Source organism: Notothenia rossii (genome assembly GCF_949606895.1).
Source record: "Notothenia rossii genome assembly, chromosome: 8".
NCBI lineage: Eukaryota > Metazoa > Chordata > Actinopteri > Perciformes > Nototheniidae > Notothenia > Notothenia rossii.
Window position 1 is genome coordinate 25732001 of NC_136906.1, and position 21235 is coordinate 25753235.

The 21235-nt window shown below is 40.5% G+C and overlaps 2 protein-coding genes across 2 annotated transcripts; both read left to right on the top strand.

Moving 5' to 3' along the window:
- Positions 1 to 2147: 2147 nt before the first annotated feature.
- Positions 2148 to 7434, top strand: rnf25 (ring finger protein 25). The gene is made up of 10 exons (XM_079643647.1): positions 2148 to 2427; positions 2672 to 2743; positions 3093 to 3189; positions 3818 to 3885; positions 3988 to 4057; positions 4167 to 4238; positions 4487 to 4633; positions 4712 to 4801; positions 4996 to 5133; positions 6561 to 7434. Exons 1-10 carry the CDS (start codon positions 2411 to 2413, stop codon positions 7185 to 7187), a joined length of 1398 nt encoding a protein of 465 aa, XP_079499773.1. The 5' UTR covers positions 2148 to 2410; the 3' UTR covers positions 7188 to 7434.
- Positions 7435 to 8320: 886 nt separating this feature from the next.
- kat8 (K(lysine) acetyltransferase 8) lies at positions 8321 to 14772 on the top strand. Its single transcript, XM_079643646.1, has 11 exons — positions 8321 to 8765; positions 9228 to 9302; positions 9503 to 9681; positions 9767 to 9820; positions 9975 to 10139; positions 10531 to 10620; positions 10837 to 10977; positions 13160 to 13253; positions 13506 to 13656; positions 14224 to 14378; positions 14569 to 14772. Exons 1-11 carry the CDS (start codon positions 8327 to 8329, stop codon positions 14631 to 14633), a joined length of 1608 nt encoding a protein of 535 aa, XP_079499772.1. The 5' UTR covers positions 8321 to 8326; the 3' UTR covers positions 14634 to 14772.
- The last annotated feature ends 6463 nt before the right edge of the window (positions 14773 to 21235 follow it).

A 21235-nucleotide genomic window follows, 5' to 3' on the forward strand; every position in this document is an offset into this window, starting at 1 on the left:
TCAATGTTTACTAAAAGAAAATGTATGCAATGTAATTATTTTAATCTGCTTTATTTGGGGGTGGACCTCTGGTGCACTTTAAGCAAAAAATGAATTTATGGATACAGCTCTCAACACACTGAAAGCGAGCTTTATACTTTTCAATAATCCAAACATCTTTAGAATATGATCAAAACCAATAACAAATCATTTTAACTTGTTTATTCTTATCTTATGTTACCTAGTTAGCATTCTTTCTTTTTATTTATGCATATTTTACTAATCACTCCCCTTTTAAACTTTTTTTTTTTTTTTACTGTCCTATAGTAGTATAACCTTTATTTATCCAGGAAAATCAATTAAGAACAAATTCTAACACTAACAGTCCACTAACGCCCGCGAGGACCCAGGTTCAATTCCGGCCTGAGGTCCAAAAAAAGAATTTAAAAAAATGAAAAACTCCCGTTCATCGCGTCCATTCGCGACCCACCTATCACATCTCTGCACCCCACCAGTGGGGCGCGACCCACACTTTGAGAAACGCTGGGTTAAACTGACTGGTGCACGCAAGCAAAACTGCACGTTTCAGAGTGGCCTTTTATACACAAGTTATTGAGCCGTTTCCGCTCTACATCCTGAACTCCTCCCTTCGATGCAATGCACTTCCGTTTTGGCGGACTGGGTTTGTTTTGCTAGCTAGCTCCGTTGTGCCGACAAAGCACTGATATCGCAGAGACAAAGAGGATATAACAATTACAACATGAAGAAAAGTGGTTCGGGAACTACGTGTGCGGTAGTTGGTTGCAATCACTCGAGAAAGCACCTGAACGAGTGGTTAGATAGAGAGTGCTACGACCACAAACCAGCACCCAGCACCCAGCCATGTTGTTCATTAAATACAGATAAACACAACAAATACTGCATGCATTGTATTTTTTAATATTATATATGAATATTTTCATAGTGATGTAATTGTGTGGGCTGCTTTTATATTTTAATTTGTAATACCTGTTAGGATTAAACATGTGATCTTTCTTGTTGAAGCCATTTCTTTAGTTTCCTCTCAACAATTAATTAATTCAGTGTTATTTATGTACAGTATGAGCTTAATATGAATGATGAACTGTGTTAAAAGAAATTGTAGCACTCTAAGGAACATATGAAATGCAATAATGCAATAACAGTGCAATAATGAAATGAAATTACATCAAACTTTATTTTCACTCAAACAGTACAGGCACATATGATATATTGCACAGCATAAAGAGATCATGTAAATTGTGCATTATGTAAACAACAGACAACTGTTGGCTCCTGTGGGCATGACCTAAATAAGGCAGTTTATTTTGGTTTTAAAATGCTGAGATATTTACTGCAGAACTGTAACCTTCCCTCAACAAAATCGTCAACAATTTTCGGGAGCATGTGGGCAAAGTAGAATGTGCGCAGCCTTATGATATGCCTTCAGACTGTCCATTGCTTTTCCATCTATTGCCATGGATTGAACGAAGTAGGAGCAAATTTTGCTGTACGTTATGCTGGGCCACGTCGTCATGTTATCCTCCCAGTTTTGCACTGAATTCGGGTGGGGGAGAGTAACGCCATCTCCAGTCAAAGAAGTAGAATCGTGTTCCCAAGCTAGCATCACTGTTAGCATCGAAATCGCTGTGTTTACACCAGTGCCCGTCTGACTGTTTACACCGGTTTACACCGACAGACGCTGTGCAAAAGACTTCCTGCGGAAATGAAGTGCATTTGTGTAGGGTTATGGCGCTACCCGTGGTTTGGCGCGTAAACTTGTCTATTGTGGCCAGCCTAAGGCACACCTGTGCAATAATCATGCTGTCTAATCAGCATCTTGATATGGTGGGATGGATTATCTCGGCAAAGGAGAAGTGCTCACTATCACAGATTTTTTCAGATTTGTGAACAATATTTGAGAGAAATTGTTATTTTGTGTATATAGAAAATGTTTTAGATCTTTGAGTTCATCTCATGAAAAATGGGAGCAAAAACAAAAGTGTTGCATTTATATTTTTGTTCAGTGTATGACTCATTATAATTATTATCAATATTGCTATTATTTATATTATGCAGTTCTTACTGTGCCCACTAGAGGGCAATGCCCTTCCATGGTCACTTGACATCGAGTCGGTCATAACAACATGCTGGTACTTCCGGTAAACGCATTCAAAATACAAGTTTTATAATTCTAGGCCCAAGTATGATTCACCCTTTCCCTTCATAAATGGGAATGTTACTTTTAAATCAGACCTAAAATGATCCAGTAAATGTCTAGTGACGTGATTTATTTAAAACGTTAACTAGAGCTAACGATAATTCTTGCCGTGACACTTTTGTTTTGAAAGAACCGTGTGCTATATCAAGGTTTTAGCAGCTGCAGCTAGCTCAAACAGCGACAAACCTCATCATGGCAGCCGAGTGCGAGTGAGTTAGTTTACAGCATGTATTTCCTCTTTTTACCATCAAACACATTTCATGACATTCAATATAATTGATATCCGGTTTATTTATTTAGTGACGGTTTAACATCAGAGGGAATGTAGCAGTTCTGCTGTGGCTATATGGTTAACTAGCAACCAGCTAACGCTAGCATAATGTGTCAACCTGTTATAAAACAGGACAGAATGTCATCAATGTAAGTTAAACATTATATTTCTCTTCTCCGCAGTGTTTTGTCTGAAATCGAGGTGCTGCAGTCCATCTATCTGGATGAACTGCTGGTCAACAGGAAAGAAGAAGGGTGAGACAAAAATGAGTTAAAATGACATCATGCTGCTTCATAAGCTTTAGCTTTAAGGCATGTTGTTAGTGATTTGCAGTACGAGACAGTAGTGCAAGTTTATTTACTCAAGAACTGTAATCAAGTACAGATTTTGAAGTACTTATACATGAGTATTCCCATTTTATGAAAGGTTATACTACACTACTGGATAACTTTAGTTTCTAGTTACATTAAAATGCACATTATTACATCATATCAAGTGTCTCGTCCTTAATTGGGCCATTCTGCATAATGATTGCTGCCTTTTTGGCTTCCGAGTTTATCTATGTTTAGAGAGTGTTGTTGAAGCTGCAGCTGTGTCCTGCAGGTGCTGGGAGGTGAGCCTGGTCCTGTACCCGTCCACAGCAGAGGACTCTGTCTCACAGTTTGTCCGCCTCACCCTGACTCTGACCCTGGATCAGCAGGTACATATTTTATGATCTTATCCTGCTACTGGACTTTGAGTGTGTATGTCAGTCTCTGTGTTGTGATGAGGTTTATTGATACAACACTGCTCACATTTCTCTCCATGACTCACATTAATAAGGTGTCTGCTATGTACCTGTAAGGATACAATCAACTGAAAACACCACGGTCCTGCGTTCCAAAATATACCAGTATACTATTTAGTTGCCACGCTGACAAATAAAATAAAAGTGACAAATATCAGATTTTTTATTCTGATATGCATGCATGCAATTCGGACATAGTGCTTAGTCCTAACATTGCACCTTGAACTTTGAGCTTTTTCATAAGGGACCTGATGCTGTAGGACATCCAGGTATTTTTGGCATACTACATTTGACATACTATTTATTGGGAAATACTACATTTTTGTTGTAGTATGTCTGGGTATTGGAACTCAGGGTGTAGTCCCGTTTGTATGCATACTGCCTGCAACCGTACATACTTTTTAGGGCAGTAGCAGTATATACTAATAGAAAAGGTATGCAATATGGAATGCTGCCATCGTGCTATAACACCACCTGTAAAGCTCAACACACTGATGGACATAATTACATTTTGACTCTCTTCCCTGTTTTGTGTGCTTAGTATCCCTCGTCTTCTCCAGCAATATCCATTCGTAACCCTCGGGGGCTTTCTGATGACAAGATCAGTAGGTAATAAAGTGTGATTGAACTCTTTTTTATCACTACTTTCTGCTCGGAAATGTTTCTTTTGGAGTGTAAAACTCTGTAATCATGTGCCACCTTTTCTTTTAGTGTCCAAAAGTGTCTTCAGTTGGAGGCTCAGTCCTGTCTGGGTTCACCCGTGCTGTATCAGCTCATTGAGGTCACTATATATAGTGCTTTTTATTTAATTCATACATAATGGTAATAGTGCGAAGTACTGCTGCTTGAAGTCAAGTTTCTAACTTTTCTCCTTTTTTTTCCTCCTATAGAAAGCTAAAGAAATCCTGACTGAAAGCAATATTCCTCATGGAAACTGTGTCATTTGCCTCTATGGCTTTAAGGTACATCATCATCATCATCAACAACATCAATCCCTATAACATTTTGTCTATTACTATAATTCATTTTAGTTATTGGAATATGGATGAATTTCCTTCTTTTGTTTTATTTAAATAAATACAAAAGAATTCAATTAGAAATGTTGAAAAGGAAAGTATATTTCTTAAGCAACTTCTTGTAAGCAGAAATGTTCCTAAAATCTGCCTCTGCAAACCCATTTAATTTGTCTATGTGCACTGGATGTCTCCAGGAGGGAGAGACGTTCTCCAAGACGAGCTGCTACCACTACTTCCACTCCCACTGCCTCGGCCGCTACGCCAGCCACGCAGAGAGGGAGCTCCAGCAGAGGGAGCGCGAGTTAGAGGAGGACAAGACCCGGGACCACACCCAGCGTCAGGTGAGAGGAGCTCCGTCCAAACAAACCTTGTTGTGTCTCTCTTTTATACGTGATTTCATTTTCTGACTCCCCTCACAGGAGCTGACTGTGGTGTGTCCAGTGTGTAGAGAGCCGCTGTCGTATGACGTGGACCAGCTTCTGTCCTCGCCTGCACCCCAGCTGCCCGAGGTAACATAGTGCACCTTATGTACTTGTATCGATGGGGATATTTATTATTTTATGTTGCATCATTGTTAAATAGTTCATCATTGTTAAATAGTTCATTATTGCGGCTCATAGCTTAATTTCACAATCTCACCACTTTGGAAGTCGTTTCCAAAGTCAGTAATAACCATTGAAAGTCTTTGGTTTTTCTCACTCAGCTGGACGAAGTGGTGATTGGTTCAACATTTCAGCAGAAGTGGTGCAAGCTGCAGAAGCTTCTGGAGAGGCAGCGGTCTAAAGGGGGGATCATTGACCCGGAGGTGGAATCAAATCGATTTCTCATCCATACCAACGAGGTGAGAATGAATCTGAAATGATATGGCCACACATTTAGACCGGCTGCAGCTCATAAAACACGTCACATTAAAATGTTCCATGATTGCTTCTCTTAATTGCATCTGACGTATTTGGATTTCTGGGTTCAGATACAGGTTGCAGTGTTCTGCTCTTATACATCACACACGTTTAGAATGTATTGTTTTCCTCAGTAACCATTTCTAGAAAATACAAAATATTGTGTTTCAAAAAAATCTCAACTCGTAGAAAAAAAGTGATATTGTTACTATTTATACAGAAAAAAATTGATAAAGTACTAAAAACTGAAAGAAAGAAATAGGGATAATTAAACAAATATATGCTCGATTCGGATTTTAGATTCTGTTTTTCTGTTCTGATTTTATGTAAAGCGTCTTTGAGCATTAGGAACAACGCTATACCAATCTTATGTATTATTGTTGTTATTATTATTATTATCATATATAAAAAAAGAAACAAAGTATCCATTATGCTATGTTGAAGATTTCATCATACATACTTTTTAAGGGGAAACGTATTTCTGTTACATAACTTCAACTTAAAGTTACACCCTGTAGCGAGTAAAACTCTAACACAGAAAAGACCTGTCTATGCTGCCCCAGAAGGCCTCGTTGGAGATTTCTCTTTTTCCATTGTTTACTTCTTGGGTACAGTGACGTATTTTGGGTATAGTGACGTAACGTCCGCAGAGCCCTTACGTTTGGACCAATCCGCGGACTCCGTCACACACACACACACTCGGCGGGACGTTGCGAGGCTCGCTGCTGCGAGGAGCGGGACACTGTGAGCTGGCTCACTGGTGTGGGGTCGGCGAGACAGCGAGACACCGCGGAACTCAGCCTGGGCACACACACAAACTCCCAGCCAGGCTGCGGCTGTGTGTGTGTGCCCAGGCTGAATTCCGCGGTGTCTCGCAGACGGCCACTGGGCTCACAGGGAGGGGGGGGCAGGAGCTCCAACAAGCCGTTTAGGACAGAGAGTGAATACACATACTATACAGAGATGCTGTATGAGAAACCAATGTGATTTTGGAAAATTGCACAATATACATTTATTTTAGTATACCTCAACAATGGAATTATGATCAGTAGAAATGGCCATGACCTTTAAGTGACTTTATTTAGTTGAAATTTATTATTTGAGGACATCTTGCCCGGTGTACATTTGAGTTCTATGCCTAAAAAAATACATTTTGAGCTGCTGTCTAAACATAGAAACTTCAGGCTACTATCATTAGGGGAACACTGATAATTTAGGAAATGTTCTGTTTGATGTTTTTTTAGAGTCAGATACGAATATATCAGTTAACTCTTAAAACTAAAAAGTGAAAAAAACCTTTGCACAGCACTGCTCCCATATGCATCCTTTTATACAAAAAGATTAACATGACGCCTGTAAACTCCCACAGGCTCCACCTGCTGCTGAAAACGAAAACCTCGACCCAGACGCCTCCCCCGCCCCCCCGGCACCCTCTGCTTCAAAGGTTCCCTCTTACGAAACTGGTTTCAGAGCGGACCACTCTGTTCCTGGACTCTCCCACTGCAGGGGCGCTCAGGCTCCGAGGCGGGGGCCGAGGAGAGGAGGCCGGTTCCGACCGCAACATCACCGGAGAGCGGCCCCCGTCACGGAGCACCTGCACAAACTGTCTCTGTCCTGCCACGAGGGGCTGATTAAAGCTCAGGGTAACCAACAAATGCAAGAGAATGCAGAATTCTGTCAGTCTAAGACAGGCAGGGTGGTCCCGGTAGAGACCCCGATGTCTGGGGAGGGTCCCCCACTGTACCAGGCAGCCTTGGACACTGAATGCCCAAAAGAAGCTGCAGGCGGGCGGGGTCACCGTGGAAGGAGAAGGGCTCCTCACTGGGGGGACTCGGACCCAACCACCGGGCGCTACCAGTGGGACGGGCGGGCTTCAAGAAGCAGGGGAGGGCCCAACAACCTGCACGACAGAGGTGGGGGGCCCCGCCGGGGTCACGTCAGGGGCTTCCAGCACAATGTGGTAGAGAGAGAGAGGGCGAGGGAGGAGGTTCTATGACAAAGGGCAACAGGAGGGCCAGTGAACAAATGTGCGTGTGCCTCCATTTTCAGTCTGCGTAAATTAAAGCCCTGCACCAGAAACGACTTTCAGCTTAGTTTCCTTTCCTCCCGTACATTGCCGTTAACCCGCTCTATGGTTTGTACTGACATGCACACTAATATCAGATACAGATGGTTGTTGCTTTTCGTTGTGGTGCTATATGACTTGAAAGAACTGCAGATTAAATGTTCTGTGTGTCACATTGCATCTGTGTTCCCTGTCCTTTTTTTGATGAAGGGTTAGTTCAGTTACACAGACATTTGCTGCTTAATATATTGTTTGATTGACAATAATATTGCAAATTCAGGTAACTGTATTGTTGCAGGAAATATGATCCTATGGTACATACAGTGCCTGGTTTATACCTCAAGTTACTGTTGTTTCTGGAGGTGAACATTCAAATACATGTTAAATAAAATAAAACCAACCAACACTAAGTAAAATGGCTAAATTAGCTCCACCTGGGTCTTCTGCAAAATAAAAGGTGGAGTTGTCGGATATAATAACCAAGCATTGTTAGTTAGTTAGTTACAAAGTACATTTGATGAAAACACTGCAGTACTGTCACCTGAGTACATTTTTAATGCAGGAATAAAATGTGTTTTATAGACTGACTGGGCTAGAAATACCCCCATGAAGAATGGGTTTCTTGTTTTAAAGGAACTATTTTCCTGAAAAAAACAAAGTGACAAAAATACAAACATGAGGATTTCATAGAATACAAGATGAATTTCTGCAGATTAAACTTCCCAACATTTTATAAAGCAGTTAAAAGACGTACAACTTTGGAATGCAATGCATGCTGTAATATTAATGGAGAAACACAAAAAATATAATTAAAGCACTGACGGGGCACATTTTGCTGCATAACTAATACTTTAACTTTTAAGTACGTTAACTACATATCACTGGGCAATAGGCTAAATACTTTTCCGTAATTTAACTGATTACTTACAGTTACTCTTAAATACTGAATGGAATACTTTCACTTGTACTGGTGTATTTTAACACTGTGAGATTAGTGTTTTCACTTCAGGTTCAATATAAGACTCATGGGAGATGTAGTTGTTTGGGAGAGGCGGAAACTGAACTACGTAATGATGAAGCTCCCACCGACGCCATCTTGGCAGTTGTTTTTTTTTGTTGTAGACCAGCCTCTGAGAATACTCTGCGCAGGATCGCAGAGGCGTGTTGTTGTTTTCAAAACGGCTAAGGTTATGACTGGCGGGACCGACTTTATCAAAAGTTACACGAATAACACGGACTCAGAGCCTGTAATGGATGTAGACATGGATTCTAGTCATATGGAGAGTGAGCGGGGTGAAATGGACAGTCTTATCCCGGCTGCGTGCTCTTCAAACGGCAGTGGCGGGGAGGATGATGAGGCGGAGGCCATTGGCCGTCTGAGAGAAGCCGGGGGATCGAGTATTCACTACACCCCGGAAGGTGGTGGGGTGTTCTGCTGCGGCAGGGAGCAGGAGGTGTCGGTCGAGATTGGAGAAACGTATTTATGTCAACGAGCCGACAAGACGTGGCGTGAGTGATGTCTCTGTTTCAGTTAGTGGGTTAACGTTAGAAGCGTGCACTCTGCTTGTGTTTTAGGCCAAATTCACACCAAATTAAATTGAAATGTTGCGCAAAGTCTTATTGATTCTCGTGACAGTCAGACGTTACTGTGATATTTGTATATCTTTCTGCAACATTCGGGATGGGTTATAAAAACATAACAGTGCAAACAGCTGGCGTGCTAATCAAATTGTATCTCTAATGGATTAAATAGAATAACGTTTCAGTGATTATGAGATTGCCGAATTGTATTATAGACCAACACATAACATGTCATTTTTTATCATTTGAGATAGCAATAAGTGGGTATGCAAAAAAACGAGTCACGTCGCAGACAAATGAATGGAGTTTGGCGAGTCGTGACATTCAGCAGTTGCAAAGCTTATTATTTGTACCTGACACCAGTCTCATTCGATCTTTCTCACTTTCCAGATACAGCAGAGGTTATTCAGTCCCGACTGAATGAACAGGAGGGAAGGGAGGAGTTCTATGTCCACTATGTAGGATGTAAGTACATGAACAAATGATAGTGATAATCATGAATGCACATTTAACACCTTAACATCTACATCATCAATGTTTATTTGCTAATGCTCTATTGTCATTTTGCTTTCTTTGTATACCCTTTTTTTATTTGACCATACCCACTTTCTCCCCCTAACCACTACTCTGACAATGACCATGATGATCTTTTATTTGGCATGCAGTCAACAGACGGCTAGATGAATGGGTGCTAAAGGGCCGCCTGGCACTCACCAAGCAGGTGAAGGATGCAGTGAGGAAGAGCACAGAGATCGGAGCCATTGGGGATTTGGGTGAACAGCCTGAAAGGAAAATCACTCGCAACCAGAAGCGCAAGCATGATGAGATCAACCATGTACAGAAGGTACGGGTGTTTTCCGTTATGTCTGTTAGATTTCATGCTACTTTTCTAAATGGTAGATATGTATCTAATAGTGATTTCTTTGCAGACGTACGCTGAGATGGACCCAACAACAGCTGCGCTTGAGAAGGAGCATGAGGCGGTAAGTTTCTGTTATTAAAGACTGGAAATACAGTAAGCAAATAACCTTGGTCTCCTTCTCTACATTATTTACATAATTTAGCTTGTGTATTTATTGTTGTTTGTGATTTAAGTTATTGTTCCTCGCTGTACTCAATGGCATGTCTCTCCCTCAGATCACCAAAGTGAAATATGTGGATAAGATCCAGATAGGAAACTTTGAGATTGACGCCTGGTACTTTTCGCCGTTTCCAGAGGACTACGGCAAGCAGCCCAAGCTGTGGATCTGCGAGTATTGCCTTAAATACATGAAGTTCGAAAAGACCTTCAGACATCACCTTGTAAGTGCAGCTTACCCCTCGCTTTATGATGCTGGGAATGGTTGATTTTTTGCAAACAAAAGCCCCATCTTTGAAATAGTCGGGAATATTGTACTTGCCAATGTATCTGTTGCTCCAATTTCCTCTATCCAAGTCTTAAGGATAGAGATATAACTTTTGAAATAAAATGTATTTTTCTTCTAAATGAACAGTCATAGTAAATGTGCTGCAGAATGTCTTGAATTTTAACTAAAACTGAAAAAAAACGGAAAAGGTGCTTTTCTTTGTGACACACGTTTTCCCACCTGTGAAAGCAACATTTCATAATGTTTTCTACCATGGTTAAAAATAGCTGTGATTAAGTGACGACCTGACTGCAAGAGGTTTGAACTTTATGACTTTGTCTCCTCAGTCCCATTGTCAGTGGAAGCAGCCTTCAGGCAAAGAAATCTACAGAAGAAGCAACATATCGGTGTATGAAGTAGATGGGCGGGACCACAAGGTGAGTCCACCTGGAGGCTTTAGCAACCCCTGAATATTAATTACTACTTAATGCTTAATAATGGTCTCTGTGCAATTCTGTGTTTCTCGTGGAATAAAACATTTATTTTATTTATTTACAAAAAATTATTTTAGGAATCAGTTAATTCTGTAAGAAATACTTTTTTTTGTGATGGTGTTGATCATCGTATGATTCATTGTTGGTCTCTGTTTGCAGATCTACTGTCAAAATCTTTGTCTTCTAGCTAAACTATTCCTCGACCACAAGACGCTTTATTTTGACGTAGAGCCCTTCATCTTCTACATTCTCACTGAAGTCAACAAACAGGGAGCGCACATCGTCGGCTACTTCTCCAAAGTACGTTTTATTTTATTTTTTCGGTGTCCGATTTCGCTTGTATGCAACATGTGGAGTTTTATTTGTTAGCCACAGTTATGTTTATATACCATGTTTCTTAATAATAGGCAATGTATGTATCTCTGTGGCAGTGTTGCATGCATTTCTCTACTTATAAAACATTTTTAAAAGTGTGTAAATCTCAATGTTTGACTAACAATAGTGGTGGGGAGCCTCTCATACTGAAACTAGAGAATGCAATTCCTGAAGAAATTGCTAGTGGGAATGCTTTATGCTGAAAACCTGACGTTAAACTGCTATGCTGAATTGTAATGTGTAAGAAGAAAGTGAAGAATTTAAATTGAAATGATACATGAACACAGGGGGCTTGAATGTGTGATGAGAGAAGAAAAGAAAGTAAAAAGGCTTGGAAAAGCAGCAGAATATTTGAACTGCAAACTTGTGAACTAACTTGATGGCGAATGATCTGTCGCTATGGCAACGGCATTTGACGAAACCCCATCATACGCTTAGATGCGTTGATGGCTGCATCATTACCAAACCTGTGAAGTTTTGGGGCGTTTGAAGCAGTTTCACTGAAGTTATGAGAAAGCCGTGTTTCATGGCGAGCATTGTGTTGCCATGGCAACGGCATTTGAAGAAATCTGAAAACTGTCCCGTAGATGTCTTCACGACTGGACTGTTAGCACACATGTGAAGCTTGAGCACTTTTTGAATATTTTCATAGGAGTTATAGCGACATCATGTTTTATGGCGGGGGATGCGTTTCCATGGGAACGGCATATGGTGAGATCTCAGAAGTGGCGTAGAGCTGTTGAGGCATGGACCGGTGATATACAAGTGAAGATTGGGGGACGATTGGACCGTGTCGATGGGACTTACAGCCACATCGTGTTTCATGGCGAGTGGTCCGTTGCCATGGCAACGGCATTTGATGACACCCCATACTACGATTAGATGCATTGATGACTGCATCGTTACCAAACCTGTGAAGTTCTAGGCTGTTTGGAGTATTTTCACTGAAGTTATGAGAAAACTGTGTTTCCAGGCGAGCATTGTGTTGCCATGGCAACGGCATTTGAAGAAATCTCAAAACTGTCCCGTAGATGTCTTCACAGCTGGACTGTTTGCACACTGCTATCTGAAGTCTGCTGCTTTGAGCATGTCAGTTGGAGTGATGACATCATCGTGTTCCATTACACAGGTGTTCATAGTTGAGCTAACGAGCTATGTAGAGATCAAAGGCTTCATTGTTCTGAATGAGAGATAAACCTCTTACATGTGAACGTTCTGTGGAAGAACCGTAACAAATATCTTTGAAATTTCAAAACGTGAAGCAGGTCAAGGAAGTTGAGTATCTGAAGTGTAATTTTTGTGTAGTTTCGGGTTAATAATGTGGCCTTTTTGGCAGTTTAACTAAAGGTGTGCGGCTGCTGCCGTGAGGAAATATCTGCCTGAAATTACAATGGGGTTTAATGGAGGAATGTTGAACCTTTTTGTCACTTCATGCCCTCAAAAAGCAATTTGTTTAATTATTTTTGCCTAATTATTTGTCATTTTTCAAGCTACGAGATGTTTTCCTACGTTTTTCATGATAAATTATGTCTCAGGAATGTCGGGTTTGGAAATTATGGCAGTTTAAAAAAAAAATAAGAATGCAAATTTCAAGCTCTCCTCCACTCTAGCTATGACATCACATACTCTAGTTAATGTTAAAATGTGAAGAAAACAAGGTCTGAACAATGTTTAATATCTCTAAAAGTAAGAATCAGATTTAAAAGTTGTTTTACACGAATAATGTCAGAAAGATGTGTAACATTTTAAAGTTGGAATGAGGTGTCTGAGTGAAAGTATGAATGAACAGTTAGCAGTTGAATTGCATGAAGATTTGTTGAAGTCTGAAGATTTTCTCCATTGACTTCAATGTTAAAAATGTGATGTATTATGGGATGTATCTCTGGAATTATGAAAGTTATGAATGAAAAAAGTAATAGCCATCGATTCCCGACCGAGCTGAACGTTTTGATGTTTGAACGGAGTTTCTGTGATGTTCAATGCGGGAGGAGAAGCGCAGCAAAATACCAGCGGAATAATAATAAACTTTTCGTGCGTAGAAGAACAGTTAGTTGGAATGCTGTTAGCACTAAATAATTAACAACTGTTTGCCTTTTTGTCTTTCCAGGAGAAAGAGTCTCCAGATGGGAATAATGTGGCGTGTATTCTCACACTGCCGCCATACCAACGCAGAGGCTACGGGAAGTTCCTCATAGCCTTCAGTAAGTGAGAGACCATGACTGCAGCTAATATGTTTTTGAACAGCTAATGATGGAACATATTATTTAAAAAACTCAATTAATTAGGTCTTTTCATTATAGATTAGCCTATACACTGCCTAAAATGATATATGTAGTTTACCTTCAATTTAATATTTTCTTTGTTAATGATCGCAGCCAAAAACAAAAACCAGCGCACTGTCACAAAACCCAATTTCTTGTCTTAACACTGAGTTTTTGCTGCTGTGTGTGCAGGTTATGAACTTTCTAAGCTGGAGAGTGCAGTGGGTTCTCCAGAGAAGCCTCTGTCTGACCTGGGGAAGCTGAGCTACAGGAGTTACTGGTCCTGGGTCCTGCTGGAGATCCTGCGGGACTTCAGAGGAACGCTGTCCATCAAGGACCTCAGGTAGATAGTCATATCTGTTTTTCTCAAGTAGAATATTGAACAGATTCATGAAACAACTGCAGCACTGACTACGTTTTTTGCCCTGTTTCTGTCAGTCTGTTCACATTTTCCTTTCCATTAATCAGTCTTTAAACACTGCCAGAGTATTATGGTGTTCCAGTTAGTGTTTACTTCCTGTCTGTCTCCTGCTGATTTTTCTGTTGTCCAGCTCTTTCTCTCATTTAACGTGTCTTGCTTTTTCTTCAAAACATTTTGTCTTTACTGGGGACAGTTCAAGCATGTATTCAAAGTTTTGTGCTTTCAAAAAATCGGAATATTCACGATATATTCCAAAATTCACTGATAGGATTAGACTTAGTCCTATGATTAGATTGTTATTAACAGTGGTCTGCTGTACAGCAAGGGCATACTGTACAATGTCAAAAATAAGCCAATGGCAATCAACCTTTCAACTAAGCCGTGTAATACTGTACGATAACAAGACCCATTACCATCAGACACCAAGCCATTTTTCTTATCTGATTTTGATGCTAATATCAGACCCTCTTCCCTCTCCTTGTCCCTCAGCCAGATGACCAGCATCACGCAGAGTGACATCATCAGCACGCTGCAGTCGCTCAATATGGTGAAATACTGGAAAGGTCAGCACGTTATCTGTGTGACGCCCAAACTGGTAGAGGAGCACCTGAAAAGCGCCCAGTACAAAAAACCACCAATCACAGGTAGGTCCAGACATTTCATATTAGGCATTGCAATTATTTTATTCTCTTAATTCAACCTTCATTCTGACTGAAACAATAATATCAACATTTTTAGTTTTTTAGGGTTTAAAACAAGAAAAAGATGGATGGTTTCTTCCTAGCTTTGTGTCTTATGAAAATGTTTCTCTTTTGTGTGTTGTCTCTTCCACAGTTGACACTATGTGTTTGAAGTGGGCGCCCCCAAAAAATAAACAAGCCAAGCTGTCCAAGAAGTGAGAAGCCGAGCCAGTGACGTCCGTCATATCGATCTGTTTTTATCTGTAAATGGCAAAATAACCTGCTGTTATGAACACCCTTGTGTATATAGTCATTGCTAGCATCTGTCAGTATTTTCTTAAAATATGTATAAAAAATGGCAAGTGTCCTGATTCCTTCTTTTCCTGAGTACAAACAGGTTATACCTTTCTTTTAAATTCTAAAATCTTCTTTTCCTTATTGACTTTTTTTACGATGCATTTTTTAAATACTTAATTTGTAAGTATATAGCTTGTAATCAACATTTGTTATTTATTTTGTATACTTGTTTTATTTCCTTTGATAAAATGCAATCAACAACAAATGGGACTGTTTGACACAACCAACATTGCATTTAGCTGACGCTTTTATCCAAAGCGACTTACAATAAGTGCATTCGACCAAGAGGATACAAACTTGAACCAACACAGGCATACATTTCTTAGGGGAAATTGGCAAAATGTTCCATTATTATCCCATTCTAAAAGTCAACAACACCTATTTTGTATTTATACTATTGAAAACAAATCTGAAACATCACCACACAACACGTTTCTGTAAAGAATGTTCGTAACATTATTTGTAGAGTATTAAAAAAAGGGTTAATATGCAATAAAGAGATGTGTCATACTTGTCTAGTGTAGTAATACAATGCAGCATTAATTTGAGGTCATTGGGTTAAATGACATTAAAACTATTGAGGTGTGTCGTATTGTCCAGTTTACCAATACAATCTGTTATGGATTGAGAGTCACTGACATGGAAGCCATTAAAAAAAAGAAAACTAATAGAAAAACAGCTGAATTTTAAATAACAATATTCATATATAATAAAAAAGAGTCCTAAAGTCCAAATACAATATCTGATATGAAATTGGAGTCAATTGGTCACATGACAAAATAAACTGTTTTAGACCGCACAGTAACCTACTCGTGCTGGTTGACTAGTACAGCTAAACGGAACGGGGCCTTGTTGATTACTTACACCTGTAGCTGCCATGCTAAGTGAAAATATATCTGCTGTGTTTAGGGAAAATTCCTCTGGTCGGATTGTTTTACTACAGAAAATCGTAGACGTTTATTCGTAATGAGGAACGAAACATTTTCAGCAGGTAGGCCTATTTCAATCAATCAATGTTTATTTATATAGCCCAATATCACAAATGTTACATTTGTCTCAGTGGACTTCAAAGTTTGTACATAATATCAGTATGACACTACGACACCCTCTGTCCTTCCACCCTCACATCGTACAAGGAAAAACTTCCGGAGAAAACCCACAGTTTAAAGGGGAAAATGGGAGAAACCTCAGGGAGAGCAACAGAGGAGGGATCCTTTCGGACCAACTAAATGAACATGATAGTGCACCTCCAGATTTGGAAATGTTCAGCGAAAGGTGAGCATACTAAATCTAGTTATTTTTTACAGCAATTTGCGAAACAATAAAACCCCTGGTAAATACAGAAATAAAGCCGCTGTTCTCCTACCTGTCGGTGCGTGGTCGAGTGTAACTCCAATAATAACCACAGGGAGGCAGCAGTGCTCAGAGTCTCTTGATAACAGCAAATATTTCATTGCTAATATAAGGTGAAGGTAAATCATCTTCAGGATGTTTAGTTTGGTACAAGTATGTTTTGAGTAAACAACCTTTACACACACATTTTGTATTTTATTCTGCTGTATTTATTAACTTAAAGGTGGGGTAGGTAATTCACTTCAGAAAAACGTTTTGTTATATTCCATGGATGCTCGTAACATCCCGATAGCAATGAATACATTAAATGCTTCGACAATAAATACATAACAACATTTCATCTGTGGAAGCTGTGGCGCTGTAAAAAGCACGACCAATTATTTTAGCCGGCCCGGCTAAAGTAACTGGATGGCCTACCAGCCTGTCAGCCTTCCATCTGTACAAACTTATCTCGTGCCCTCATTAGGCGCTTTCACACCGGAGTACTTTTCCCCGTACTTTCCCCTTTTAGTTCCGATAGTTCCCGGGATTTTGCGTTCACACCAAAAAGAGAACTTAGTTCATGAGAACTGTTCCCCCCTTTTCAGTTCCAGCTAGAGAGCAGGTACTTTCCTGGGGAGAAAAAAGTTCAGATTTCTGATTGGCTGGGCGAATTGCAAACCACGCCTCGTAAAACTCTGAAAAGTTTTGTGAAGCCGTCATTATATTTGCTGGCATTAGCATTATTAGCATTAGCCCCGCGCACCAACGGAGAGACTAACTTATGGCAACACAAAAAAAAACATGGGAGCGGTGGAGTGATGAGGAGGTGTTGGCGTTCTGGCCATTTACTCGGAAGGCTTCTACTGATGCCAGTCCCCAACTCCGGGGACTTCCGGCCGGGGACTTCAGGCGGCAGTATACGCCGTCAAGCTGTTTGCGGCCTGCCAGTAAACCCAAAGCAGAAGAAGAATAAGTAACGCCAGCGGCTTCATTTCAAGCATAGATATCAAGCCCCCAGGAAGTGCGCCGGACTCAGATGAAAATATTTGAAGTGGCCAAACCGCGGTACTACACTTCCGTTTGGTTGCCAGGCCCGGAAACACTTTTTCCCATTGACTTACATGGGGAAAGAGTTGTCTGTAAATCGTTGGATAATTTTTTTTAAACTAAATAAACTACCCAGTATGAACACTTGTATAGCCCTTATTTAAAAACATTCGTTCCTCAAGTTGTAAAAATGTGCTAATAACGTTATTCTGAGAGTTATTTCCCTCTGCATTATGAACGCGCATCTATCCCACAGGACCGCGCCGCCCGGCACGTTAATGTTACGTGTTCAGCATGGTCCCGACCAATCAGAGCACACTGTGCTCACAGGAAGGGTGGGGGCTGGAGCTACAACGAGCCGTTAAAGGCAGAGAGTGAAATTCAGTGAATACTATAGACAAGTTTACGCGCCAAACCACGGGTAGCGCCATAACCCTACACAAATGCACTTCATTTCCGCCGGAAGTCTTTTGCACAGCGTCTGTCGGTGTAAACCGGTGTAAACAGTCAGACGGGCACTGGTGTAAACACAGCGATTTCGATGCTAACAGTGATGCTAGCTTGGGAACACGATTCTACTTCTTTGACTGGAGATGGCGTTACTCTCCCCCACCCGAATTCAGTGCAAAACTGGGAGGATAACATGACGACGTGGCCCAGCATAACGTACAGCAAAATTTGCTCCTACTTCGTTCAATCCATGGCAATAGATGGAAAAGCAATGGACAGTCTGAAGGCATATCATAAGGCTGCGCACATTCTACTTTGCCCACATGCTCCCGAATATTGTTGACGATTTTGTTGAGGGAAGGTTACAGTTCTGCAGTAAATATCTCAGCATTTTAAAACCAAAATAAACTGCCTTATTTAGGTCATGCCCACAGGAGCCAACAGTTGTCTGTTGTTTACATAATGCACAATTTACATGATCTCTTTATGCTGTGCAATATATCATATGTGCCTGTACTGTTTGAGTGAAAATAAAGTTTGATGTAATTTAATTTCATTATTGCACTGTTATTGCATTATTGCATTTCATAATGTTCCTTAGAGTGCTACAATTTCTTTTAACACAGTTCATCATTCATATTAAGCTCATACTGTACATAAATAACACTGAATTAATTAATTGTTGAGAGGAAACTAAAGAAATGGCTTCAACAAGAAAGATCACATGTTTAATCCTAACAGGTATTACAAATTAAAATATAAAAGCAGCCCACACAATTACATCACTATGAAAATATTCATATGTAATATTAAAAAATACAATGCATGCAGTATTTGTTGTGTTTATCTGTATTTAATGAACAACATGGCTGGGTGCTGGTTTGTGGTCGTAGCACTCTCTATCTAACCACTCGTTCAGGTGCTTTCTCGAGTGATTGCAACCAACTACCGCACACGTAGTTCCCGAACCACTTTTCTTCATGTTGTAATTGTTATATCCTCTTTGTCTCTGCGATATCAGTGCTTTGTCGGCACAACGGAGCTAGCTAGCAAAACAAACCCAATCCGCCAAAACGGAAGTGCATTGCATCGAAGGGAGGAGTTCAGGATGTAGAGCGGAAACGGCTCAATAACTTGTGTATACACGTAGTTTACAGAGATGCTGTACCCTCTTTACCCATGGATGCACAATAAGAACGCACCCATATCGTCTTACTGCCATCCCACGGAGCTGTAATAATGGATATATTGCACATGTTTGCTGTAATTCATTATTATACTACATGGGCTGTATGATTACATCTTGTACCGTAAATGTTGTATTAAATAAAGTTAATATTACCGACGTTAGATTAACGTCCCTGTAGCTTCTTATTGCACTAAGAAGCTTATTGCACTGTATATATATAATATATATAATATATATATATATATACATATATACATACAGTGCAATAATTATTTCATGCTAAATGAAGCTCGGTTGCTTGGATATCACTAGATCCTGTTACAGCGTAATATAAGTAACGATTGGTGTTACATTAGCATAATTACTAGCTAGCCGCTAGCTGCTAACTGCCGCCCTATGCTGCCGCCTCGTTAATATCAAATCCATCATAATAACAAATCATTACCATGCTGTCATGAACGGGCGGTGCTGTTACGTGTACGCAAATTGACGTGCTTGATTGCAGTGTGCGAAAAAGCACACGTCCCACCGTCCGGGACGTGTTATTTACAATATCGGATAAGTAGATCTTTCAATTGACTTGTCCGGCGGACAAGTGACATTTTTCACCCTCATTTATTGACAAAGTATTGATAAATTCAGTTTACAAAAGGCAGAACTCATTCGCAAATTGTACGTGTCCGCCATTGTTCGTTTAGAAATGTTAGTTTTGGTTCTGCTTGTCGATTCCTAAGGAAATACATCTCGCCGCTTTTAGACGGGGGCGGGGCGTGAAGCACGGTGGCAGGGTTGGGAAGCAAAAACAAATAACAATTGTCCGGTCCCGAGATTAATAAGAGTTGTGAGGAAAGGAGGCGAGGCCGAGCCCTGCGGACCGCAGCTCTCTCTCTCTCTCTATGCTCCGTATCAGCTGATCGCTGCACGGTGCAGCTCAGCGTCTCTCTCTCTCTCTTTCTACACACAGCGGATCCGCTGCCCGTTTAACAGCCTCATCTTTGTCAAACTTTCTTATGTTCTTTCTCTAACACGTAATGAAGGTTATTAAGCGTTTTAGCTCCTATGTTGTTAATATTGACCCCCATTTCCTTTACGAAGTAAAGCAGCCTCCCTGTCTGTGTCCTCGCGCTGTCCTCACATCCCCGGACCCCCAGACTCGGAGGAGCACAGGAATGTCAGTATTGTTTATGAAGCAGGGTATAGAAAGTACGTTATTGAAATGAAAATACTATTTATTTACTTTTACAAACAGTGAGCAGCTGGGCAGTTGCAGCATGTGTATTGCAGGACATGTGTAAGCGTGCAAGCGTCTTTGAGTTGTAGAAAAGCGCTAGGCCTATAGGCTATAAATATAATGTATTATTATTATTATTATTATTAGGCCTATGTGTTGGACATTTGTGGTTGGACTCTGTCTCACAGGCAGGTTGCAGTGTAACACCAGAGGAGACTGGGCCAATTCTACATTCTCAAACTGCACTGCTTAGAACTAACTAAACAATGCAGAGATTATTTTTATATAATTGTTTTCAATAACCGTAAGAAATTCAACAGTATGAAGTGATTTGTAAATAGGAATACAGATTTGACTTAATGTTTTCATGAATATATTTTTCTCCCAGTTTGTCATGGGACTTATTTTTACCCTCTCAAAGAACCGGAATCGAGAACCGAAAATAACCGGAATCGAAAAGCAGAACCGGAATCGTTAAAATCCAAAGGATACCCAACTCTATGTGTGATGTAGTAAAATCTTACCGTTCACTTACGTTAGCGGTGTCGTAAAAACCGTGGGAAATGTATATACGATGGCGAAGAAGAAGATTCCAGTGGCCCCAATTTTTGTCCATTCCGGACAAGTGAAAAATGTATTCGGACAAGTAAATTGCCAAAGTCACTTGTTAATGGACAAGTACTCTCTAAAAACTTTTTCTCACACTGTGATGTGAGCGAACATTTTGGTTAAAGTTGCACATGCGCTATGAGCGCACATACGAGTACTTCTCAGGAATGCCGGGTAATCTGTGACTTTTCGCTCTCTCAAAAGTTGGGCCATTTTATCATCATGCGCCAATGAGCAACTCTCATAGGAATGAATGAGGCCCCGCCTCCCACGCTGTATCCAGTTCTTATTATACATCCATGGTCCTGATAAGACAATAAAATAGCTATAGGCGACGTGTGTGAAGCAGAAAAAGAGAGGTGACGGAGACACGCAGCTCTACGTGATCACCGCAGCAGCTCCTCCCGTTGTGAGGGACCGTTGGGCGGAGCAACACTCACACACACTTCCATGTTAGACCTAACACACTTAACTATTTTATCTACCTCTGGAACAAGCTAAAGCGAGCTGCATGAGTCTGAAACTGACCGGCTGTCAAGAGAGAGAGGGGAGAGAGGAAAAGTCCATGAAAACATTTATAAATAAAGCACATACTTTTAAAAG